The 22,180-nt window shown below is 40.2% G+C and overlaps 1 protein-coding gene across 5 annotated transcripts in view; it reads left to right on the top strand.

The window, feature by feature from the left end:
• The window catches only part of LOC144509809 (solute carrier family 35 member E2A), a 33,552-nt gene extending 11,734 nt beyond the window's left edge, over positions 1 to 21,818 (top strand). For all 5 annotated transcript variants that reach the window (XM_078238629.1, XM_078238630.1, XM_078238632.1 and 2 more), the window contains 8 exons: positions 5,222 to 5,752; positions 7,354 to 7,489; positions 8,420 to 8,547; positions 9,404 to 9,524; positions 12,931 to 12,984; positions 15,728 to 15,800; positions 18,437 to 18,582; positions 19,541 to 21,818. In XM_078238629.1, the coding sequence (XP_078094755.1) occupies positions 5,431 to 5,752; positions 7,354 to 7,489; positions 8,420 to 8,547; positions 9,404 to 9,524; positions 12,931 to 12,984; positions 15,728 to 15,800; positions 18,437 to 18,582; positions 19,541 to 19,760 (1,200 nt within the window). In that variant the 5' untranslated portion in view covers positions 5,222 to 5,430 and the 3' untranslated portion in view covers positions 19,761 to 21,818. The remainder of the gene's footprint in view (positions 1 to 5,221; positions 5,753 to 7,353; positions 7,490 to 8,419; positions 8,548 to 9,403; positions 9,525 to 12,930; positions 12,985 to 15,727; positions 15,801 to 18,436; positions 18,583 to 19,540) is intronic.
• Positions 21,819 to 22,180: the final 362 nt, after the last annotated feature.

A 22,180-nucleotide genomic window follows, 5' to 3' on the forward strand; every position in this document is an offset into this window, starting at 1 on the left:
AGAATGATCTGGACAGGTTGGGTGAGTGGGCTAATCAATGGCAGATGCAGTATAATTTGGATAAATGTGAGGTTATTCACTTTGGAAGCAAAAACAAGAAGGCAGATTACTACCTGAATGGCTGTAAATTGGGAGTGTGCAGCGGGACCTGGGTGTCCTTGTGCACCAGGACCTGGGTGTCCTTGTGCACCAGTCACTGAAGGCAAGCATGCAGGTGCAGCAGGCGGTAAAGAAGGCAAATGGCATGTTGGCCTTCATTGCGAGAGGTTTCGAGTACAGGAGCAGGGATGTGTTGTTGCAATTACACAGGGCCTTGGTGAGGCCACACCGAGAGTATTGAGTGCAGTTTTGGTCTCCTTTTCTGAGAAAGGATGTTCTTGCTCTCGGGTGTGCAGCGAAGGTTTACCAGGCTGATTCCGGGGCTGGCGGTACTGATGTATGAGGAGAGGTTGGCTAGGTTAGGATTGTTTTCACTAAAGTGCAGACGAATGAGGGGGGATCTCATAGAGACTTATAAAATTCTAACAGGATTAGACAGGGTAGATGCAGGGAGGATATTCCCGATGGTGGGGGAGTCCAGAACCAGGGGTCACAGTCTGAGGATTCGGGATAGACCATTTAGGATGGATGTGAGGAGACATTTCTTCACTTAGAGTGGTGAGTCTGTGGAATCCATTATCATAGGAAGTAGTTAATGCCAAAACATTGAATGTATTCAAGAGGCGGCTGGATACAGCACTTAGGGCGAATGGGATCAAAGGTTATGGGGAAAAAGCAGGATAAGGCTATTGAGTTTGATGATCAACCATGATCGTAATGAATGGCGGAGCAGGCTCGAAGGGCCGAATGGCCTCCTCCTGCTCCTAAATTCTATGTTTCTCTTGCCTTTTCCCCATAACCTTGCATGTTGTTTCTGTTCAAATAATGATCTAATGCCCTCTTGGATGCCTTGATTGAACCTGCCTTCACCACACTTCCAGGCAGTGCATTCCAGATTCAAACCACTCACTGCACGAAGAAAGTCTTTCTCATATTGCATTTGTTTCTTTTGTGGATCACTTTTTAAAATTTGTGCCCTCTCACTAGCGACCCTTTTACGAGTGGGAACAGTTTCTCCCGATCTAGTCTGTCCAGTCCCCTCATGGCTTTGAACACCTCTATTAAATCTCCTCTTATCCTTCTCTCCGAGGAGAACAGTCCCAACATCTCCAATCTCTCTTTCTAATTGAAATTTTTGCATCCCTGGAACCATTCTTGTAAACCTCGTCTGCTCCCTTTCCATATGTTCGCATCCTTCCTAAAGAAGTGAAGTCCAGAACTATACACAATACTCCACCTGAGGTCTAACCAGTGTCTGAAACAAGTTCAGAATAAACTGTTTGCGCTTGTACTCTATGCCACTATTAATCAAGCCTACGATACTGTATGCTTTGTTAACTACTCTCTCCACTTGTCTGCCACCTTTAATGATTTGAGCACATATGCTCCTGCACTCTTTACAGTTGTACCCCTTATTTTGTATGTTTTATGTGTATATAAGAACACGTCACCATGTTCTTCCTACCAAAATGAGTCAACTCGTATTTCTCCATATTGAACTTTAGCTACCTATCTGCTCACTCCACCAACTTGTCTATGTATGTCCCTCTGATGTTCTGTGCTGTCCTCCTCTCAGTTTACAAGCCTCCAAGTTTTGTATCATCTGCAAACTTTGAAATTGTCCCCTGCACACCAAAATCTAGATCATTATATATTAGAACAAGGGTCCCAATCCTGACCCCTGGGAAATCCCACGACAAACATTCTGCCATGTTGCAACTGTACTTTATCCCATGAGCTATAGCTTTGCTCAAGTCTGTTTGGTACTGTATTGAATGCCTTTTGGAAGTCCATGTATGTCACATCAACAGCATTATCCTCATCAACCCTTTCTGTCAACTATTAAAAGAAATTCTGGTTAAATACTTTTTTTAAATCCATGCTGGCTCTGACTAATCAACCAACATTTCTCCACGTGACTATTAATTCTGTCTCAAATAATTGTTTCTGGAAGCTTCCCACCACCAAAGTTAAACTGACCACACTATAATTGCTGGGCATGTCCTCACGACCTCTTTTGCACAAGGGTTCAAAATTTGGAGGGCTTACAATTCTTCAGTACTCGGACTCAGGGGAGGTGCCAAAGGAAGACTGAAAGGTCATGGGCAACACCCCTGCAATTGCCACTCACTTCCTTCAATATCTTTTTGGATGCACCTCATCCCAGTGCCTTGCCAATTTTAAGTACCAATAGTTTATCCAATGCCTCCTGCTTATCAATTTTGAACACAGTAAGAAGTTTAACAACACCAGGTTAAAGTCCAACAGGTTTATTTGGTAGCAAAAGCCACACAAGCTTTCGAGGCTCTGAGCCCCTTCTTCAGGTGAGTGGGAATTCTGTTCACAAACAGAACTTATAAGACACAGACTCAATTTACATGGTTGGAATGCGAATACTTACAACTAATCCAGTCTTTAAGAAACAAAACAATGGGAGTGGAGAGAGCATCAAGACAGGCTAAAAAGATGTGTATTGTCTCCAGACAAGACAGCCAGTGAGACTCTGCAGGTCCACGCAACTGTGGGAGTTACAAATAGTGTGACATAAATTCTGATTCTAGGATCGCATGATAAAGACTCAGGAGGAAAAAAGCAGAAATATTTATGTGAAATAGTGTGACATAAACCCAATATCCCGGTTGAGGCCGTCCTTGTGTGTGCGGAACCTGGCTATCAGTTTCTGCTCCGCGACTCTGCGCTGTCGTGTGTCGCGAAGGCCGCCTTGGAGAACGCTTACCCGAATATCAGAGGCCGAATGCCCGTGACCGCTGAAGTGCTCCCCAACAGGAAGAGAACAGTCTTGCCTGGTGATTGTCGAGCGGTGTTCATTCATCCGTTGTCGCAGCGTCTGCATAGTTTCCCCAATGTACCATGCCTCGGGACATCCTTTCTTGCAGCGTATCAGGTAGACAACGTTGGCCGAGTTGCAAGAGTATGTACCGTGTACCTGGTGGATGGTGTTCTCACGTGAGATGATGGCATCTGTGTCGATGATCCGGCACGTCTTGCAGAGGTTGCTGTGGCAGGGTTGTGTGGTGTCTTGGTCACTCTTGCAACTCGGCCAACGTTGTCTACCTGATACGCTGCAAGAAAGGATGTCCCGAGGCATGGTACATTGGGGAAACTATGCAGACGCTGCGACAACGGATGAATGAACACCGCTCGACAATCACCAGGCAAGACTGTTCTCTTCCTGTTGGGGAGCACTTCAGCGGTCACGGGCATTCGGCCTCTGATATTCGGGTAAGCGTTCTCCAAGGCGGCCTTCGCGACACACGACAGCGCAGAGTCGCGGAGCAGAAACTGATAGCCAGGTTCCGCACACACAAGGACGGCCTCAACCGGGATATTGGGTTTATGTCACACTATTTCACATAAATATTTCTGCTTTTTTCCTCCTGAGTCTTTATCATGCGATCCTAGAATCAGAATTTATGTCACACTATTTGTAACTCCCACAGTTGCGTGGACCTGCAGAGTTTCACTGGCTGTCTTGTCTGGAGACAATACACATCTTTTTAGCCTGTCTTGATGCTCTCTCCACTCCCATTGTTTTGTTTCTTAAAGACTGGATTAGTTGTAAGTATTCGCATTCCAACCATGTAAATTGAGTCTGTGTCTTATAAGTTCTGTTTGTGAACAGAATTCCCACTCACCTGAAGAAGGGGCTCAGAGCCTCGAAAGCTTGTGTGGCTTTTGCTACCAAATAAACCTGTTGGACTTTAACCTGGTGTTGTTAAACTTCTTACTGTGTTTACCCCAGTCCAACGCCGGCATCTCCACATCATATCAATTTTGAACCATTCTAGGGACAAGAGTTTCCTCCTCTGTTACCATGGCCTGAGTAGCATCTACCTCCTTGATAAAGACAGATGCAAAGTATCTTTAACACCTCCGCCATGTCCCCACCTCCATGTATAAATCCCCCAATGGGGCTCTAATTCTCCTTTTAATGTCTGCTGAAAGAAGACTTTGAGATTTCCCTTTGTTAACTGCCAGTCTTTTCTCATAATCCTTTGCTTCTCTTATTTGCTTTTTCACATTCCTTGCTGTTCTTTGAAGTAGCCATGATGTGGAGATGCCGGCGTTGGACTGGGGTAAACACAGTAAGAAGTTTAACAACACCAGGTTAAAGTCCAACAGCTTTATTTGGTAGCAAAAGCCACACAAGCTTTCGGAGCTCCAAGCCCCTTCTTCAGGTGAGTGGCTTACCTGAAGAAGGGGCTTGGAGCTCCGAAAGCTTGTGTGGCTTTTGCTACCAAATAAACCTGTTGGACTTTAACCTGGTGTTGTTAAACTTCTTACTTTGAAGTAGTGTCATGGGATCTTTTATGTACACCTGAGAAGCTGACTGGGCCTTGTTTAACATTCCATCTGAAAGGCAACGCCTTTGACAGTGCAACACTCCCTCGGTACCTCACTGGGAATGTTAGTCTTAATTTTTCTGCTTGAGTCCTGGACTAGGACTTCAGCATAGAATCTTCTGACTCTGCGAGAGTGCTACCATTTCATCCCCTGTTGACACCATGCTTGAATTTTGCCCCGAGTGTGAGGTACTCGAGGTCAGGTTCATTTCTGAGTTGTGAAGCCACTTGAGATGGCAGTGTACCTTCTGGCTGAATTTTATTGTGGATGGCCAATCAGTAGGTTGCCACCACGTTTGCTGTCCAATTAGAAATGGTTGTGGGGGGGGAGGGTGCAGGCACAGTACAGCACAGCCCACTGCAAGGAGGCCGGCAGCCCTCACTGTGACTACTGAGAACTTTGCTGAGGCCACAGCTGCAGCAACAGTGAAGCAATGGAACCACCGTTGGTATTGGGAATGAACAAGAGCTCATTAGGCCCATGATGATTGGTGACATCTGTCTCCAGGAATTCCACACTCCTATTTCTTTATGTTCTCCCTCCCCAACCATTTCTGTGGGGAAAAGTACGGCTACAATTCTCAACCCGCTAGTTTCAACTTCACTGAAGGACATTCCTGATCCAAAGCATGAGGAGAAAGCTGTTAGAACCATCCAATTCTGTAGTTTTTAACCTTGTTTGGATTTTCATACAAGGCATTTTATATACCAAATATTTTTTTGATTAATTTTTAAAACAACTTTTTCTTTTCTTTCAGCTGCTGAATGGATGGTGCAACATTAATGAGGTGGAAATTACCAGTGCTACAGGAACTGGATGATGACCAAATTACACATTTAACATTAACAGAGCCGTGTACATAAACCTTAGCTTTATGTTATTGGCAGAGTGTCCATTTTGTCCGACTGGAGCATTTCAAGCATTCGTTTTCAGTAACTGACGAAGCCACAGGCGACTCGTTAGAGCATGTCTCTAACTGCGAATTCCCATCTTCTGCCGGACAATAAAAAGCCTCCTGATGAGAAGTCGTCAAAAGAAAATAATTTTCCAGGACGTTGTTCCCTTTTTAATAGGAATGAAAAGATTGTAATTACAAGAAGTGACAGCTGTACAGATGAAAATGTTTTAAAAATCACCATCACAGAGACTACTGTCATTGAATCAAACTCTGGAGTTTGGAGTGTCAAGGCCATGATGTATCTCAGCCTCTGGTATTTTTTCAGTTTCTGCACCCTCTTCCTCAACAAGTACATCCTCACTTTGTTGGAAGGAGAACCAGGAGTACTGGGTAAAATCAATCTTTAATGTTAATGTGTTACTGTTTTCACACCGACAATTCTGACCTAACTCTGGCTAGTTCTGCATTCTAACTTTACTCTCATATTTAGAAGCTTTGAACTAAACAACTTGTTTTTTTAAACTCTACATGCTGGTGCAAGTTACTCCCTATCCCTGTCCTGGCACTATTTATATAGTCACTGATTTTCTGAAAACTACAATTGTATATGAAACCAGAGGCAAAATAAGTGAGTTGATTTTTCTTTGAATGCTGATCTCATAACTTCAAAAATTTATTTAATGTAAGGGATTGTTGTAGTGTTGTATCTTTTTCTGTAGCAGTTTTCTCTACAATCAAAATGTGGAAGTATATAAATAGAAGTACAGATGCAGAACTCTGAAATAAAAACATAAAATGTTGCAAATACTCAGCTGGTCAGGTAGCATCTAGAGATTTTATGGTTTTGGAACAAGCGATTTTCCGGCCTCGCTTGTTCCAAAACCATAAAATCCCACCTGAGGTCAATGGACCTTCCCATTGTCCGCCCACTCCGATTCCGGGAGCGATAAAATTCCAGCCACTAACTCTGGCCGTTCACACTCTGCCACTGCTGCCAGCAAGGACAGTAAATTTGGTGCTCAGCCAAATCTCTGTTCACTGCAGTGGGACGGAAGAATCCCTTCTGTGAGCGCGGTTGGAGAATCCGGACTCTGTTTCTCTCTCCAGAAATGCTGTCAGACCTCAAAAATGTATTTATTAGTGCTAAAAAGACTGTGTAGGAAATTACTTTTTTTTAACCACATAGAAATACTATTTTAAAAGTTTGTTTTGGCAGCACTGTGGTGTTAGATATCACTGGTGTGTTTTATTTGTTTTGGGAATGTCTTTTTCAAGTCTTGAAACTCTCCTGTTTCTTCCCCTCCCCCCGCCAGCTGAGGTACTGCCTGAGAAAGAGGAGAAGACTTTAAAAACACATATTAATGTTTTTATTTCCACTTCTTTCACAGGATGTAGGTGTCATTGGCTAGTCTAGTGGTTATTGCCCATCCTTAATGCCCATGAGAAGGTGGTGATGAGCTGTCTTTTTGCACTGCTGCAGTCCACGCAGTGTAGTGCTGTTAAAGTTGCCCAACAAGATTCTTATTATAGACAGGAAGGATAATGGGGTAGTAGAAAATAACTTAAAACCAGAATTCGCAAAAGGCTAAGCTCCCACAATGGCTCACTGGGTAAATTCACAATTTAACAGATTTTAAAATGGTTTCAATTTTAATTTCTAGTCTGGCCTAAGAGAACAGCTAGGTAGTGTTATGGATGTTACGTTTGACCTCCGTGTCCTTGGACTACTAAAGGGAAAAATAACCTGGTCTCCTTATTTTGACCCGTGCTGGGAAAGAGGTGTCTATGTGGATACCAGAGGAGGACATGAATGAGTTCAGCTGTGTTATTCCTCCTGATGGAGCAGTTTACCAACATGTGCTGTTCATGGCCAACGGGTCTGAATTTATGCTTTGTCTATTGATTTAATCCTGTATTCTTGATTAATGAAGATTGACAAATAGTGTTTGGACTCATTCTTAATCTTTTGTTACTCTGTCTGATTTTTGCAGGTGCTGTTCAGATACTTACAACCACTGTGATTGGTTGTTTTAAAATGTACATCCCCTGTTGTTTGTATCAGCATAAAAGCCGAACTGAATATCCACCAAACTTCCTCATGATTATGTTCTTTGTAGGATTAATGAGGTGAGTTGAGAAGAATAGGCAAATTGATCAATTAGTCAATCTGGACATAGTGGATAGACAGGCAACCTGCTTCAGGCTGGTGACTGCATAAATGGATATTAACTAAAACACAAAAAACTTTTCGTTGTGTAACAAGACTTTAGTCTCTGGAAGTCAGCTGTTACTTACCTGATTTAATAGTTCAGATGTCAAATATTCCACCTAAAGTCAGACTCCAAACAAAAATCAACCATGAATTTCATTATCTGAACTTGCTGGCTGGTAAAGTGATCTCAGACTTTGATTATTGCATTGTCGTGACATAAACCTCTCGTTCTGAAAATGTACGGACGGTTTTCCTTGTGTCTTCACAATATACTCAAGTTTTGCCCAAGTATAACTATACGGTAAAATGCAATCGCCCTGTCTGGGCCTATCTCCAAAGGCAGGGCCCCAACTCCAGCCCACCCCCACCCCATAAAAACAGTATGGGTGTGCACTGCTGGACAGGATTGTGATTTTGGAAATGGCCTGAGCACAATTCCCACCTTGGGGATGAAAATCCAGGCCATGGTGTTTGTCGTTAATATTGATATTGCGGCAAATTCCATGGTTCTTTAACACATTTTCACTCAGCTGTTGGAGTTATAGTCAATATTTCTGAGCTAACACGCTTGAATAAAGAACCAAGTAATTATGGACACGACATCAAATTGAACACATTGGGAATTCTTTCCGTGTTAAATTTAATATCAAACTGTGATGCCTCCAAATTAAATGCAATATCTCTTGAAGGCTTTACCGCACAAATGCACGTTGTCTCCTGCAATTTGTATTTGTTTATGATTAATACTGACAATAATTTATGCCCCCCCCCCCAGTTTTCTGCTTGCTTTTACATTTCATTTAAAGGATTCACTGATGTACTGTTTATTTTGTTTTGTTTTACAGGTTTACTACTGTAGTTTTGGGACTGGTAAGCCTAAAAAATGTAGCTGTTTCATTTGCAGAAACCGTAAAAAGTTCAGCACCAATCTTCACCGTAATTATGTCTAGGCTTATCCTGGGAGAATATACAGGTAAGAAATCCTGCTTCATTAGAAAATATAACATTGCTGGCAAAATGTTGCCCGAGTGTAATTATGGATTATGGTGATAAGTGTCAATCTATCTTGGTAAACAATGTTGAAAAAAACTTCCCTAGTTACTCAGGCTCTTGTCCTATCTTTCTGGAACTTGGACTGTACTTGAAATATTTGGCGATTCTTGTTGACTTAACCACAACAAATATCTAAAGCGTGGTTTATTAAATATGAAGATTTTGCACATCCTTCATATAGACAGAAACCGTACCCAAGTATAATGGACTCTGCCTATGCCTCAGTTGATCTGTCACTGGAACCCTTATCATAACTTTGTTACTTCTATACATAACAATGCTCTTCTGGCTAGCCTGCTATCTTGGGCCCTTTGTAAATTTGAGACCATCCAAAGTCAGTATTCTTACTCATGCCAAGCCCCATTCACCCATCAAACTCTGGTGTTCACTGACCTACGTTGATCTTGTTAAGCAATGGCTGTATTAACATTCTCATCTTGTTTTCAATCTCCATCTCTTTGTCGCTCTAACCCTCTGAGATCTCTGCACTTCTCTAATTTGAACCTCTTTGGCATCCTCTGTTTTAATCATTCCACTATTGGTTGCCAAGCTCTCAGCAGCCTAAGCCCTAAACTCTGGAGTTCCCTCTCTAAACCTCTTTGTATCTCCATCTCTCTTTTTAAAACCTACCTCTTTGACCAAGCTTTTGGTCATTTGTCCTAATCTATCATTATGTGGCTCGGTGTCAATTTTGTTTATGCTCCTGTGAGATGCATTGGGATGTTTTGTTATATTAAATGCTGCATTGCATTATGCCTTCTGTTTTGTAATTCCAGGTTTATGGGTTAATATGTCTTTAATGCCTATAATGGGTGGATTGGCGTTGTGTACAGTCACAGAAATCAGCTTTAACATGCTTGGCTTCTCAGCTGCTTTATCCACCAATATCATGGACTGGTAAGTACTTTTTGATATACATTGCCATTATTGAAAATAGTGGATCTTTGTTTCTTGCTTATAAATCACATTGCAGCTAAATACTGCACATAGTAATGTGCAAGCTTCCAGATCAGAACTGTTGGACCAGCGGTATTGGATCTAGAATTATCCTGTGATGTTGTCAACCTGTTTTCTATGAAAAGAACTTTTGTGTATTTCCTTTTTCTTCAAGGATTGTAGCATGGTTTCTAAATCCCGTAGATCCCATAGGGAGGCAATGGCCTAGTGGTATTATCGCTAGACTATTAATCCAGAAACTCAGCTAACTCTGGGGGCCCAGGTTTGAATCCCGCCACCACAGACTGTGGAATTTGAATTCAATAAAAACAATCTGGAATTAAGAATCTCCTGACGACCATGAAACCATTGTCGATTGCCGGAGAAACCCATCTGGTGCACTAGTTTTTCCCACTGCATGTTAACATAAGTGTTAGGATTACTGGCCAGAAATATGGCTGCATTTCTGTTTTAAGCTTTAATAGTTATTCCAACTTAACCTTTATATAGCACTTTTAATGTAATCAAATGTACCAAAGTGCTTCACAGGAGAATTATTGAGGGAAGTTTGACACTGAACTATAGAATTTCATAGTTTGGGGCCTGTGCAGCTTTAGGCATGGTTGGTATTAGTGAAACAATTAAAATTGAGATGCTGAAGAGGCCAGTATTAACTAAGCACAAATATCTCTGAGAGTTGTGGGTCTGGAGGAGTTGAAAACAAGGTGAGAATTTTATAAATAGCTCACAGTCAAGAAATATCTCAGTCTAACAAGATCATGGGTAAACAGGATTTTGTACATGCTGAGACATGAACAACAGAGTTTTGGATGATCTCAAGTTTACTGAGTGTAAAACTTGGGCAACCAGCTAGGAGTACATTAGAATAGTCAAATCTCGAGGTGACAAAGGCATGGATGAGCGTAGATGAGCTGAGACAGGGGTGGACTCGGGCAATGTTACAGGTGGAAATACACAGTTATCGTGATGGTCCATATATATGGTCAGGAGCTCACCTTGGGGTCAAAAATCACACTCAGATTGTGCTTAGTCTGTTTCAGCCTCGGAAGGTTGTGAGAGATGGCGACAGTGATTAAAGTGTGGATTTTTTAACAGGGGCTGATGACAATGACTTCCATCTTTCCAATATTTAATTTGAGAAAATATGTTCTCACTCAGTACTGGATGTCAGATGAGCAGTATTTTGGCAACAGTGGAGGAGTCAAAAGAAGTGATGGTGAGATAGACCTTGGTATTGGCAGCATACATGTTGAAACAAATGCTTTGTTTTTGGAAAATGTTGCCAAGATGCAGCATTTAGCTGAGAAACAGAAGAGGGCAAAGGATAGATTCTTGGCAGACACCAGACAAAGGTGCAGGAGCGGGAAGAGAAGCAAGTCATACTTTGGCTATGATTAGATAAATAACAGTGGAATCTGGTGCGTGTAGTCCCACCCAGTTGGATAACAGTCGGAAGACATTTGTACTCAGTAAATTCTGGCCGGGCGGCACGGTAGCACAGTGGTTAGCACTGCTGCTTCACAGCTCCAGGGTCCTGGGTTCGATTCCCGGCTCGGGTCACTGTCTGTGTGGAGTTTGCACATTCTCCTCGTGTCTGCGTGGGTTTCCTCCAGGTGCTCCGGTTTCCTCCCACAGTCCAAAGATGTGCGGGTTAGGTTGATTGGCCAGGTTAAAAATTGCCCCTTAGAGTCCTGAGATGCATAGGTTAGAGGGATTAGCAGGTAAATATCTGGGGTAGGGTCTGGGTGGGATTGTGGTCGGTGCAGACTCGATGGGCCGAATGGCCTCCTTCTGCACTGTAGGGTTTCTATGATTTCTATGATTTCTTCATCTGATCCAGTCAGAAAGTTGGTACTTTCCCATTCCAAGTTTTGCATTGCTCATCCAGGGGACAGTGCCTGGGTGGGATTTGTTGTCAGTGCATGCTCGATGGGCTGAATGGCCTCCTTCTCTATACTGTAACGATTCAATGATTCTATGTATATATTTACCAAAGTACACTTCAGTCAACTCGCATAAAAGTTAACTTGAAGAATCATCATGGTTATAGTACAATATTTTGCCAACGGGGTACACAGGAGAAAAGAACACTTGTGGCTTGTGTTCATCCAGCAGTTAGAATCCTCCAGTAGCAAGCAATAATAAACAAAAAAAGCTTTCCAAAGTAAAGGTTTAGTAAAGAAATGTTGTTACACAACCACTTGAGCCACTCCCTGGGCCACACATGCCTCTCCCAATCCCCATTTGCTTCCTACTTCAAAAACACACACATATATAAAAAGAAGATAGATGTAGGTGTGTGCAGCCTTCAACGCTGTTCTGAAATGCCAACTTGCTTTTTTCCTTTACAGATGTTGACTGCCAGCTGTTAGTTTCAGCATTTTCTGTTTTTAATTTGTATTCCCAAAATCTGACTTTTTTTCCCTTTGTTTTAATGGTGTTACAAAGGGCTGATTGTTGTGTTTTCACGTAATTTGGCAGAATCAAATTAAAATACAATTTTGTTATTGTTTATGCAATACAAATTTGATGGGAATGACAGAAATCTAACTTTAACTCGATTTAAACTATCTGTACATTAATATGCAATAAAATTCAATAAATAACCATGCTGTGTCAATTTTTCTGTGATAGTAACCACGTTGAACATAATTTCCTTTCGCACTTCTCCAGTCATTAAAAACTGAGTGACAGATTTCTATAATGCCGCTGTAAAGGTGACAAAATGTCTTAATGAAGATGTACCAAATGCCAGTTCACTCATGAATCAAATAGAACCATAGAATGATTGCTGCAAAAAGGAGGCTTTTCAGCCAATCAAGTCCATGCTGGGTCCCTGCAAGAACAAATTAGCTAGTCCCATTCCCTGGCCCCGCGTTAAGTTTCCTTTTGTGAAGGTTCCTGTTTCTAGACAAGAAGTCCCAGTGCTGAAAAGTGATCATGTTCTCTTGTTTTAGAGATATTCTGCAAGCAGGATACATTTTGCATGTTGACTTCAGAAAATTCAGTGGATTTAATGATGCTCGCTGTGGTTAAATACATTTAAAATCAGCAGCAATCTCAAACCCTTTTCAAATAATGTCGTTTATTTGCTGCAAATCAGCCTTCAAATCTAATCTCAAATTCCTGTGTGCTGTGGCAGTTAGTTGTGGACACATTTTACCACTGTTCTAAATTCCTGTCTTAAACTCGCATTGCAATTTGCCTCCTTGATAGAATGATGTGATATTATAATAGACTAATTTTAAACTGGATTTCCAGCCTAGAAAGCAGTCGCTAATTTAGCTCTGTAAACCTGTCAGTTATGTTGAGGCATGTGCACCTACAGTAACACATTTCTTTTTAGTTTACAGAATGTTTTCTCTAAGAAGTTGCTTAGTGGAGACAAATATAAATTCTCGTAAGTGTCAATCATTTCAATTTCCATCTTTTTGTATTATTGCAGTTAATTTACTTGATGTGACTCTATCTGTATCATGTACTATGATCAAAATAAGATCAAACTTCTATTTACCTTTGAAGAATGCACCTCCCTCCTCTATTTACTAACCAATACTGTCCAACCTTTTCTTCTACTGGTGTATTTTCTCTTCCACCAGTGTCTTCCTGTCGTGTCCTTGTGCCAGAATGTGCTGCTTTTTCCTGAGCTCGGATTCCCCTACATTGCATTTTCCTTTACTGCATGGAAAATGTGAGGATTGATAAATTTTAGGATAGATTTAAACACCAACCTTAATGTTGCAGTAAAGATTTAGCTCTGCTGCCATTCCTGTTTTCATATGTTTATATAAAAACAGTATCCTGACCAGCTAATCCCAGACTGCAGCATAAACACTTTTATTTACAGTATGGACTTCAAAGACCTCAGCTTGGAACTTTCACAGCAAAGCAAGAAAGTTAGGAAATGTAATAAATAATTGGATATCCTTCCTGGGGATGATTGATTTTTCTTTTTCCATTGCTGGTAACGTCCTTTACTGTCCTTACCTGCTCTGACCTACATGTGATTCCAGAGCCACAGCAATGTGGTTGACTCTCAATTTCCCTCCAAGGGCAACCAGGGATGGGCAACAAATGCTGGTGATGCCCATGTCCCACGAATAAAAGAAATTAGAAACTTCCACTTGCTTCGAGTATTACAGCATCACAGTCATGCTGTAATACACGTTTATTACATGTACTAATGTAATACATCTACTAAACATAATGTCAAACTTGAAAGTGATTTGAAAACTAGGAGGTGCGAGTGAATTTCAGTTGAGGCTGTGTAAATTGACTTTTCTATCTAGAAGTGGGCTCTAGAGCAATTTTACGCAGCTTATTTAATCATAACTTGCAGCACAGGAGCTGCACGATGCTGACCATAAGATACAGGAGCAGAAGTAGGGCACTCAGCCCACTGAGTCTTCTCTGCCACTCAACAAGATCATGACTGATCTGATGTGATAATCCTCAACACCAATCCCACTTTATACTCATAACCCTTGATTCCTTTGCTGATTAAAAATCTGATTACAGCCACTCAGTACCCTCTGAGAGAAGAAATTCCTCCTCATCTCTGTCTTAAATGGGTGACCCTGTACTCTGAGATTGTGCCCTCTGGTCCTAGACTCTTCCACAAGGGAAAACAACCTCTCAGCATCTACCCTGTCAAGTTCCCAGAGAATCCTACAGGTCTCAATAAGGTCACCTCTCGTTCTGCTAAACTCCAATGAGTGCATTTTGTTTGTAACCCTGTAAGTTTCTCAGCCTCAAATACTTTCCTTATAAATTATTTTTGAATTCGGCTTCCACCACTTTTTTCTGATATAAATGCATCCTAACAGCGACCACACTGCAGTCAAATGATATAAATTGGATAAACTACTTGACATTTTCATTAATGAAAAGTAATGATGATGCAAGTCTCATTTTGGTCATTAAATGCAAGATTTTCATTTATTTAGATGTAAACATTTATCAATTGTTTCCTGGTGGTAGAAACTGGCAAATATTGAAATGTCTTTTACTAATTGCCCAGTAGCATAATTGAAAATGTATTGCTGGCTGAAACTAGACTTGTGGGATAACTATAGAATTGTACCTGAGCACTGTTGTGGCAACAGTATTCATTTTGCCAAAAACCTTTATCCAACTATATGCATTTGTAATTTTATCTTTTAGCTTGGGGCGATCTATAACGTATAATTGTTCACTTCTGAAGCTACACCAAAATTTTCCATTTTATATTTTCATATTTGATTTATTATTGTCGCATGTATCAGTATACAGTGAAAAGTATTATTTCTTGTGCGCTACACAGACAAAACATACTGTACGTAGAAGGAAACGAGAGAGTGCAGAATGTAGTGTTACAGTCATAGCTAGGGTGAAAAATCAACTTGGGTCCGTTCAAAAGTCTGGCAGCAGGGAAGAAGCTATTCTTGAATTGGTTGGTACGTGACCTCAGACTTTTGTATCTTTTTCCCGACGGAAGAAGGTGGAAGAGAGTGTGTCCGGGGTGCATGGAGTCCTTAATTATGCTGGCTGCTTTGCCGAGGCAGCGGGAAGTGTAGACAGACGGGTATCTGTGTAAGACTGCAGTTAAGAGTTACACTCCAATTTTCTTCAACAAAATTGTTGTTCTGTGATGTAGGATGTTTGGAAACTGTGTTGTAGGATTGTGCTCAAAATTGTGAGGGATCTAGACCTATTACGCAGAGAAACCTCCCCTTGGCGAAGGACCGAGGGCCAGAGAACACCAGAGATTTAAGGGAGTGACAAAAAATCCAAAGCAACATGAGGAAATACTTGAATGCTGGATACCTGCTGAGTTTATTCAGCATTTTCTGTTTGTATTTCAGATTTCCAGCATCCGCAGCGTTTGCTTTTATTGTTATGAGGAAAAACTTATTTCACAGCGAACAGTTAGGATATGCACCTTGTGATGGAGGCAGATTCAGTCGTGATTTTCAAAACTGCATTGGATCATTATCTGAAGGGAAAAAATTTGCAGAGCTCCAAAAAGGTCAGGGAAGGGGTACAACCAGAGTCGCTCTTATAGAGTGACTGCACAGACATGAAGGACAAAATGACTTCCCTCAATGCTGTAACCATTCTATCATTTCTATGCATTTCATAATGCTTTCTCTTTGGATTTGTAGACCACCTGAACTGCAGTTTTACACCAGTGCTGCTGCCGTGGCAATGCTAATTCCGACGTGGATTTTTGTTATGGTAAGAGGACTTATTAAGAGCTGTAGAACTAGCTTTAAGCTAGTTGAAATAGATTTGTATTTTCTCTCAAATCTAAATGCCATTCTCTTGAATATGCAGGTATATCTAAATAGAGCACAAGGAAAACTTCGAATTTTTATTTCTGTTAAAGTGCAAGGTTTTTATTTTTTGTGTAAGTTTTTTTTATCCTGGATCTTCTGAGAAACAGCACACACTTCAAGCTGGTTGCATTATCCTTTACTTGCAACAGTCCAGTGTTTTGTATTAAAAATAATTTTCATGTTTCACTTTTTAAAAATATGGGAGTGAAGTTATGCACTCTTTTGAGAAAATATTGTCCTTTCTGTGGCCCTTCCTGTACCATAGACCTGTGGCTGAAAGGATGGGACAGGCCTTGGACCACATGCAAAATTTAATAAATATCAGCAGTAAAACACGAAACAGTTTAACTATGATGCTTAAAATTTGTATGTGCTAACTCTCAATTTGTTTTAACAAATTCTGGTAGGAAATTTGGAGAATATTTTTTATGAAGCAAACTTAGAGATGTGTGGGCCAATGGAATATACATTTATTCAGTAATTTTGTTAAATTTTCTTTTCTTTCTCTCTGCATTGGTTCTCCCACAATGTCCAATATAAGTATGGCATGTTACCTCCTCCCAGTCATTTTGACTTCCATTCTATAAAAAGGTTTCCGGGAATGGCACCAGATTATCATGTCATCTTCCAGTGCTTTAGTTAAGACTGGATATCGTGCTGTGCAATGCTTTCGTGCAGATGCTTTTCAAAAGGCTAAATATTGATTGGACGGCACAGTGGTTAGCACTGCTGCCTTATAGCATCAGGACACGGGCTCAATTCCAGCCTTGGGTCACTGTGGGGAATTTGCACGTTCTCCCTGTGTCTGCATGGGTTTCCTCCGGGTGTTACACTTTCCTCCCACTCGGGTTAGGTGGATTGGCCATGCTAAATTGCCCCGTAGTGTCCCAAGATATGTACGTTAGGAGAATAGCAGGGTAAATCCATAGGGCTCCAGGGATAGAGTCTGGATAAAGATGCTCTGTCGGAGAGTCAGTGCAGACTCGATGGGCCGAATGATGGCCTCCTGCACTGTAGGGATTCTATGATTTTATTCTATGAATTGTTATTGCATTTCAAAAAGCTTTTAAGGAATTTAACCTGCCAAAACTATTGTTGAATGATTAACGAGGTTTTTTATTTTTACCATTTCACCCTATTTCAGGAGAGCATTCTCCATGTGCTGCTCTGCATTTACTCTCCATCATGGAATCTGCTTTTTAGGCATACTGGAATCTTGTGTTTAACATGGAGGGGTGGGGGGTGGTGGTGGTGGGGGGGGGGGACTCGGGCTGGATTTTCTGGTTTCAGGGTGAACGTGGACAGAAAGTTCCATCCAGACTCAGCAAGCAACCATAATGGACTGATGACTCAATTTTATATAACTAAAACAGTCTTATCCCAGCTGCAGAATTCTAGACCCACCACAAGAATGGTTTCTTCTCTCGTGGATGTCTGGGGAATAGCCCAAGGTGCTGTTCCTGACCTCTTCCTTTTGCTCATTTACATGTTCCCCTTAGCCATGGAATGTTAAAAGCATCCAACTTTAGATCTATCTGCCTTACAATTTGACCCCTTTGGCAACATTATAGTGTCAATTTATTTTTCTAACATGAAGCTATGGATTAACTTCATGTTAGGAAACTCAACTGAACATTAGGCTGACTAAAGCCAGGTGCTTAGTTTCTGCTAAAAATCTTGACCTGATTTCATCCCTCTTCCCCTCAGACAGCTCATGCTGATTCAGATGGGTAACTGCATTGTCTGTTGAGCTCCAGTTAAGTTTGAAACCCATGATATCATCACGTTTTCTCATTTCTATTTCTGCCTTGGCATTTACCTCACTATTCTCACCATTCCCCACCACCAGTAATATCCTTATCCATACTGTTATTGCCCCAATATTTGACTTCTCGGACCCCTTTCATACCAGCCCAATGCTACACTGAAAAAAAGACACAGACCCCGGTCCCCGCAAGGGTAAGAGGGTTTTGGTTCAGTCGGGCAGCATGGTCAGTGCAGGCTTGGAGAGCCGAAGGGTCTGTTCCCGTGCTGTAATTTTCTTCTTCGTTCTTTGACATAGAAGCAAGCAAACTATACAACATACGTACACAGTCAAAACAGAAAAAATAACACTTTCAGAAGGTGTAAGTAACCATCGTAAAATAAAACAAACTTGAGTGCAAAGAAGGAGATTAAGCTAATTGGAAAGGTATAGTGAAGGAGATGCAGTGCACACACCTTTTATTGCCCTTTAGCAACAGCAGAGGAGATCAACTTTAATTATAAAATGTCCAAATATTGTGCAATTGGGAAATGGCTTTCTGTGTGTGTAAGTGATACTTTATGTATCCATGCTTGATGGTAAGGCTTATTATAGTTGTGCTGGCTAATAATTGAATGGAGCTAGCCATTTGTAATTGTTAACTCTGGGCAGATTTGATTTGCTTGTGGATTGTAGCTGTTAATATATAGATCCAAAGCTGTCCATGTTTTAGTTACGTTTGTGAAATTTATATAAAGGTCAATAATCCAGTTCCTTTCCTTGTCTTGTAGGACATTCCAGTTCTTGGAAAGAGTGGACAAAGTTTTAGTTTTGATCAAGACATTGTGATGTTGCTTCTAATTGATGGAATCTTATTCCACATTCAGAGTGTAACTGCATATGCTTTAATGGGAAAGATATCACCTGTTACCTTCAGGTAAGCTAATGTGCAAAGAAATTAATGTCGGTAAAATGATGAGTACAAATTTGGATAGAAGACTGAAGTGTGTCTGCAACTTATGTAATGGATGTACATTAGAAGATATTACATTAAGATGCTTAAGCTGAGAGCATGGTGCTCAACTGATCTGCTAAACCTTGGAATACCAGATTCTATTTTCCTCTTAGTGTTGAGTTTTTCTTTCACACTAATGTCAGCAAAAAGAGGAACACATGCACGTGCCAGTGAAGTTTGCTGTATATTTGCGATGTCAGTTACATGTAGCTTTTTGCACTCGCTCTTAATTGCAGAAGTATTCTGCTGTAGCTATAAATTATTTTCATAATTTGAATCACATATTAAAGTAAGTCATATTATCCAATCAGTGATTTTCAACAAAAGAAAAATCTATTTGAAAATGACCATAAACAAACTCTAAATATGGATTGACAATTATTTCTTTCCTTTCCCTAAGGCTACACATTGTTCTATTTTCAGTTTCAGCTGCACCTATTAATTTATTTCCTTCTGAGAAGTGGGTGCATATTGATTGCTGTCTATCATTCTCCATGTGCATAGAGTTCATACTGAGACAGAGAAGTAAATTAACTTGCTATGTACATGTGAACATTTGAATGTGCCACATATGCATCTTTGTATTCAACATTAGTTTACAGATTACTTATTCAGATTCTATTATTTTTAGCTGATTAATTTTTCCTCATTTTTATTTGTTCACTTAATAATTTTGTTACAATTTTGACCTGTTTAATTCAATATTTCATAAACAGGGCTTTTTTTTCTTAAAGGCTGCTTTGCTAATTGTTTTAATAATTAGAGTTGAAAGTTGAAGTTTGGAAACTTGGGGTGAGGAGTGAGTGAATATTTGCAATGTAAAATCAAGAGTTGGCACTGACTGTGTTTAATATTTAATTCTTTGCTTCCAACCATTTAGTGTTGCCAGTACGGTGAAGCACGCCCTTTCAATTTGGCTTAGTATCATCATCTTCAGTAACAGGATTACTGCATACTCTGCCTTTGGGACTGTTTTGGTCATCATTGGAGTGTTCCTCTATAACCGGGCTCGACAATATCAGCAAGAGAAAATCCAGGCTATGGTATCTGGCAATAATAATGGGCAGGAAGTTCTGCCAATGCTGAGTGAAGATCTTTAATAATCTCAAAGTGAACTGATTTTAACAATTTTTTAAAATTTCAGTTGTGAAAATTGTAACTTTCTAAAATGTGGCATTTTATTTCCTTAAAACTTTAAGAAACCACGAACATCAACAATATTCATTCATGTGTGTCCTTGATGTAATAAAGCATTCCAAGACGCTTTACAGGAGCGTTAATTAAACAATATTTGACAGAGCCACATTAGATACTAGATAGGGCAGGTTGGTCACAGAGACAAGTTTTATGAAACATTTTAAAGGATGAAAGAAAGGCAGAAGGGCTTAGGGAGAAAATTCCTGGGCAGTTGAAGGCGTGGCCACCAATGATGGAATGGTTAAGTTTATGAAGCGTAGAATATGGGAGTCCAGCTAGGATTGCATTGGACTGGTTAAGTCTAGAGATAACAAAGGTATGGATGAAAATTTCAGCAGCAGATGAGCTGAGACGGGATGGTTGGGTGATAGAGTTGGAAATAGAAGGTCTTAGTGATGGCAAGGATATGTTGACAGAAGCTCATTTTGGGGGTCAAAAATGACACCAAGACAGTGTTGAGTTTCAATTGCCAGAGAAGGGGATGATGTTTGCGTCTGGTGTGTCAGAGAGGTTTGTGGGGTACTGCTATGCAGTTTATCCATTTTATTCATTTATAGGTTTCCTTTTCACTTGAGCTGAACGATACCTTTGTGAGACCGAGGAAAACTAACTTCTTTCTGATGTGTTTAATCCAGAAAATGAATTCTTGTTCGTTTTTAACATGCAGTAATTAACCTGTCCAGCTTAATTTGTTTTTGTTTCAACGAAATGGAGTGAAGATGCCGGCGTTGGACTGGGAAAGGATCAGTAAGAAATCTCACAACACCAGGTTAGAATCCAACAGGTTTATTTGGTGGCACAAGCTTTCGGAACGCTGCCCCTTCATCAAGTGATGAAGGGGCAGCGCTCCGAAAGCTCGTGCTACCAAATAATCCTGTTGGACTTTAACTTGGTGTTGAGATTTCTTACAATGAAATGGACACCCTCCTCGAGAGTTAAATGTATTGTTTGCTTTTTGCTTTGAGAACTGCTCGTGATTTTATGCATTAATATGCTTTTCACTAAAATCATGCACCCAGAATTTGGTTAAAATTGTAATGATTGATAATACTCCTCAGGGTTTTCTAATATGAATTGTTTATGTCAGATGCTAAACTTCCAATGAATGGAGAGTTTACAGTATTGTGGTATTTCACAGATTTGTATTCAATGTTGAGCGTAAGTTGCATAAAACCATGCTTTCGGTGTCGAGAACCAAACTTTTTACATGTAACAGCAATTACTTTTTTATGTAAATCTAAACTTAGAGGGGAAAGTTTGAATATGTTGTAATTAAATTCATAGTTGAATATATGTCGAGTGAAAATACAACTGGAGAAAAATCTGTCAACTGAGCTCGATATTGCTGCTTTACCCAGTGCAAGTAACTACTCTCCAGGTAACTAAAGCTTGTCTAACACTTGCTACTTCAGACACACATTATCCTTATTGACAAATAAATTACTTGAATCTTTACTCATTGAAACATTCTATCCTTCCAAATGCACTTTAAGATAAACCACTATTTTAAAAATGTAACTTTTTTCCCCCCTTGGGAAAGGATTTCCTCATCAACATTGTTCATAATTGTATATGGTTAAATACTGTTTTTAATTCTTTGTTCCATCTGGAGCAGTATTATGGATTCAAAATCGAAAACCAGCAATCCTGATCATTGGAGTTCTTCAATGTGGTGATTTGAGGTTTGGTTTGAATCTGTTATTCCCTATGCTTATAGAGTTGGAGAGCAGTTTGTATTATTAAACTTGAACAAAACCAAAATTATTTTGTTAGATAATACATATCAAATCAATGAGGGAAATGATGTATGAGCAGTGACCAGCTCGGCAAGTGGAGCTGATCTCCGTTGTTGCTCGAGTACAACCATTTGTATGGAACCAATTTTGATCTATTAATATGAATGCTCTGTTACGTAGTAAACTTTATAAAATATTTCATTAAAAATTATGACTTCAGTCGTGTTTTTATCTGTTGAATGTATTATTATAAATTTGTTTGTGTACTGGGTAAATTGAGCACAGATAGAGCTTGAATTTATAAAACATCTTTCATGACCTCAAGCTGGCAAAGGCACTTCATATCCATTTAAATTCTTTTGAAATGTAATCCCTGATATAATATAGAAAATCCAGCTGGTATTTTGCATAGGGCAGAATCCCACAAACAGCAATTAGATAAATGGCCAGATAATCTGGTTTAATAATGAAGTGATGATATTTCCCTGGACACCAAGGAGAACTTGTTGAATGCCTTTTCAGGTGGATGTAGTGCCTTTGATTTAATGTCCTATCTGAAAGACAATGCTTCTGACAGTGCAGCAATC

Source organism: Mustelus asterias, chromosome 22, assembly GCF_964213995.1.
Source record: "Mustelus asterias chromosome 22, sMusAst1.hap1.1, whole genome shotgun sequence".
NCBI classification, from domain to species: domain Eukaryota; kingdom Metazoa; phylum Chordata; class Chondrichthyes; order Carcharhiniformes; family Triakidae; genus Mustelus; species Mustelus asterias.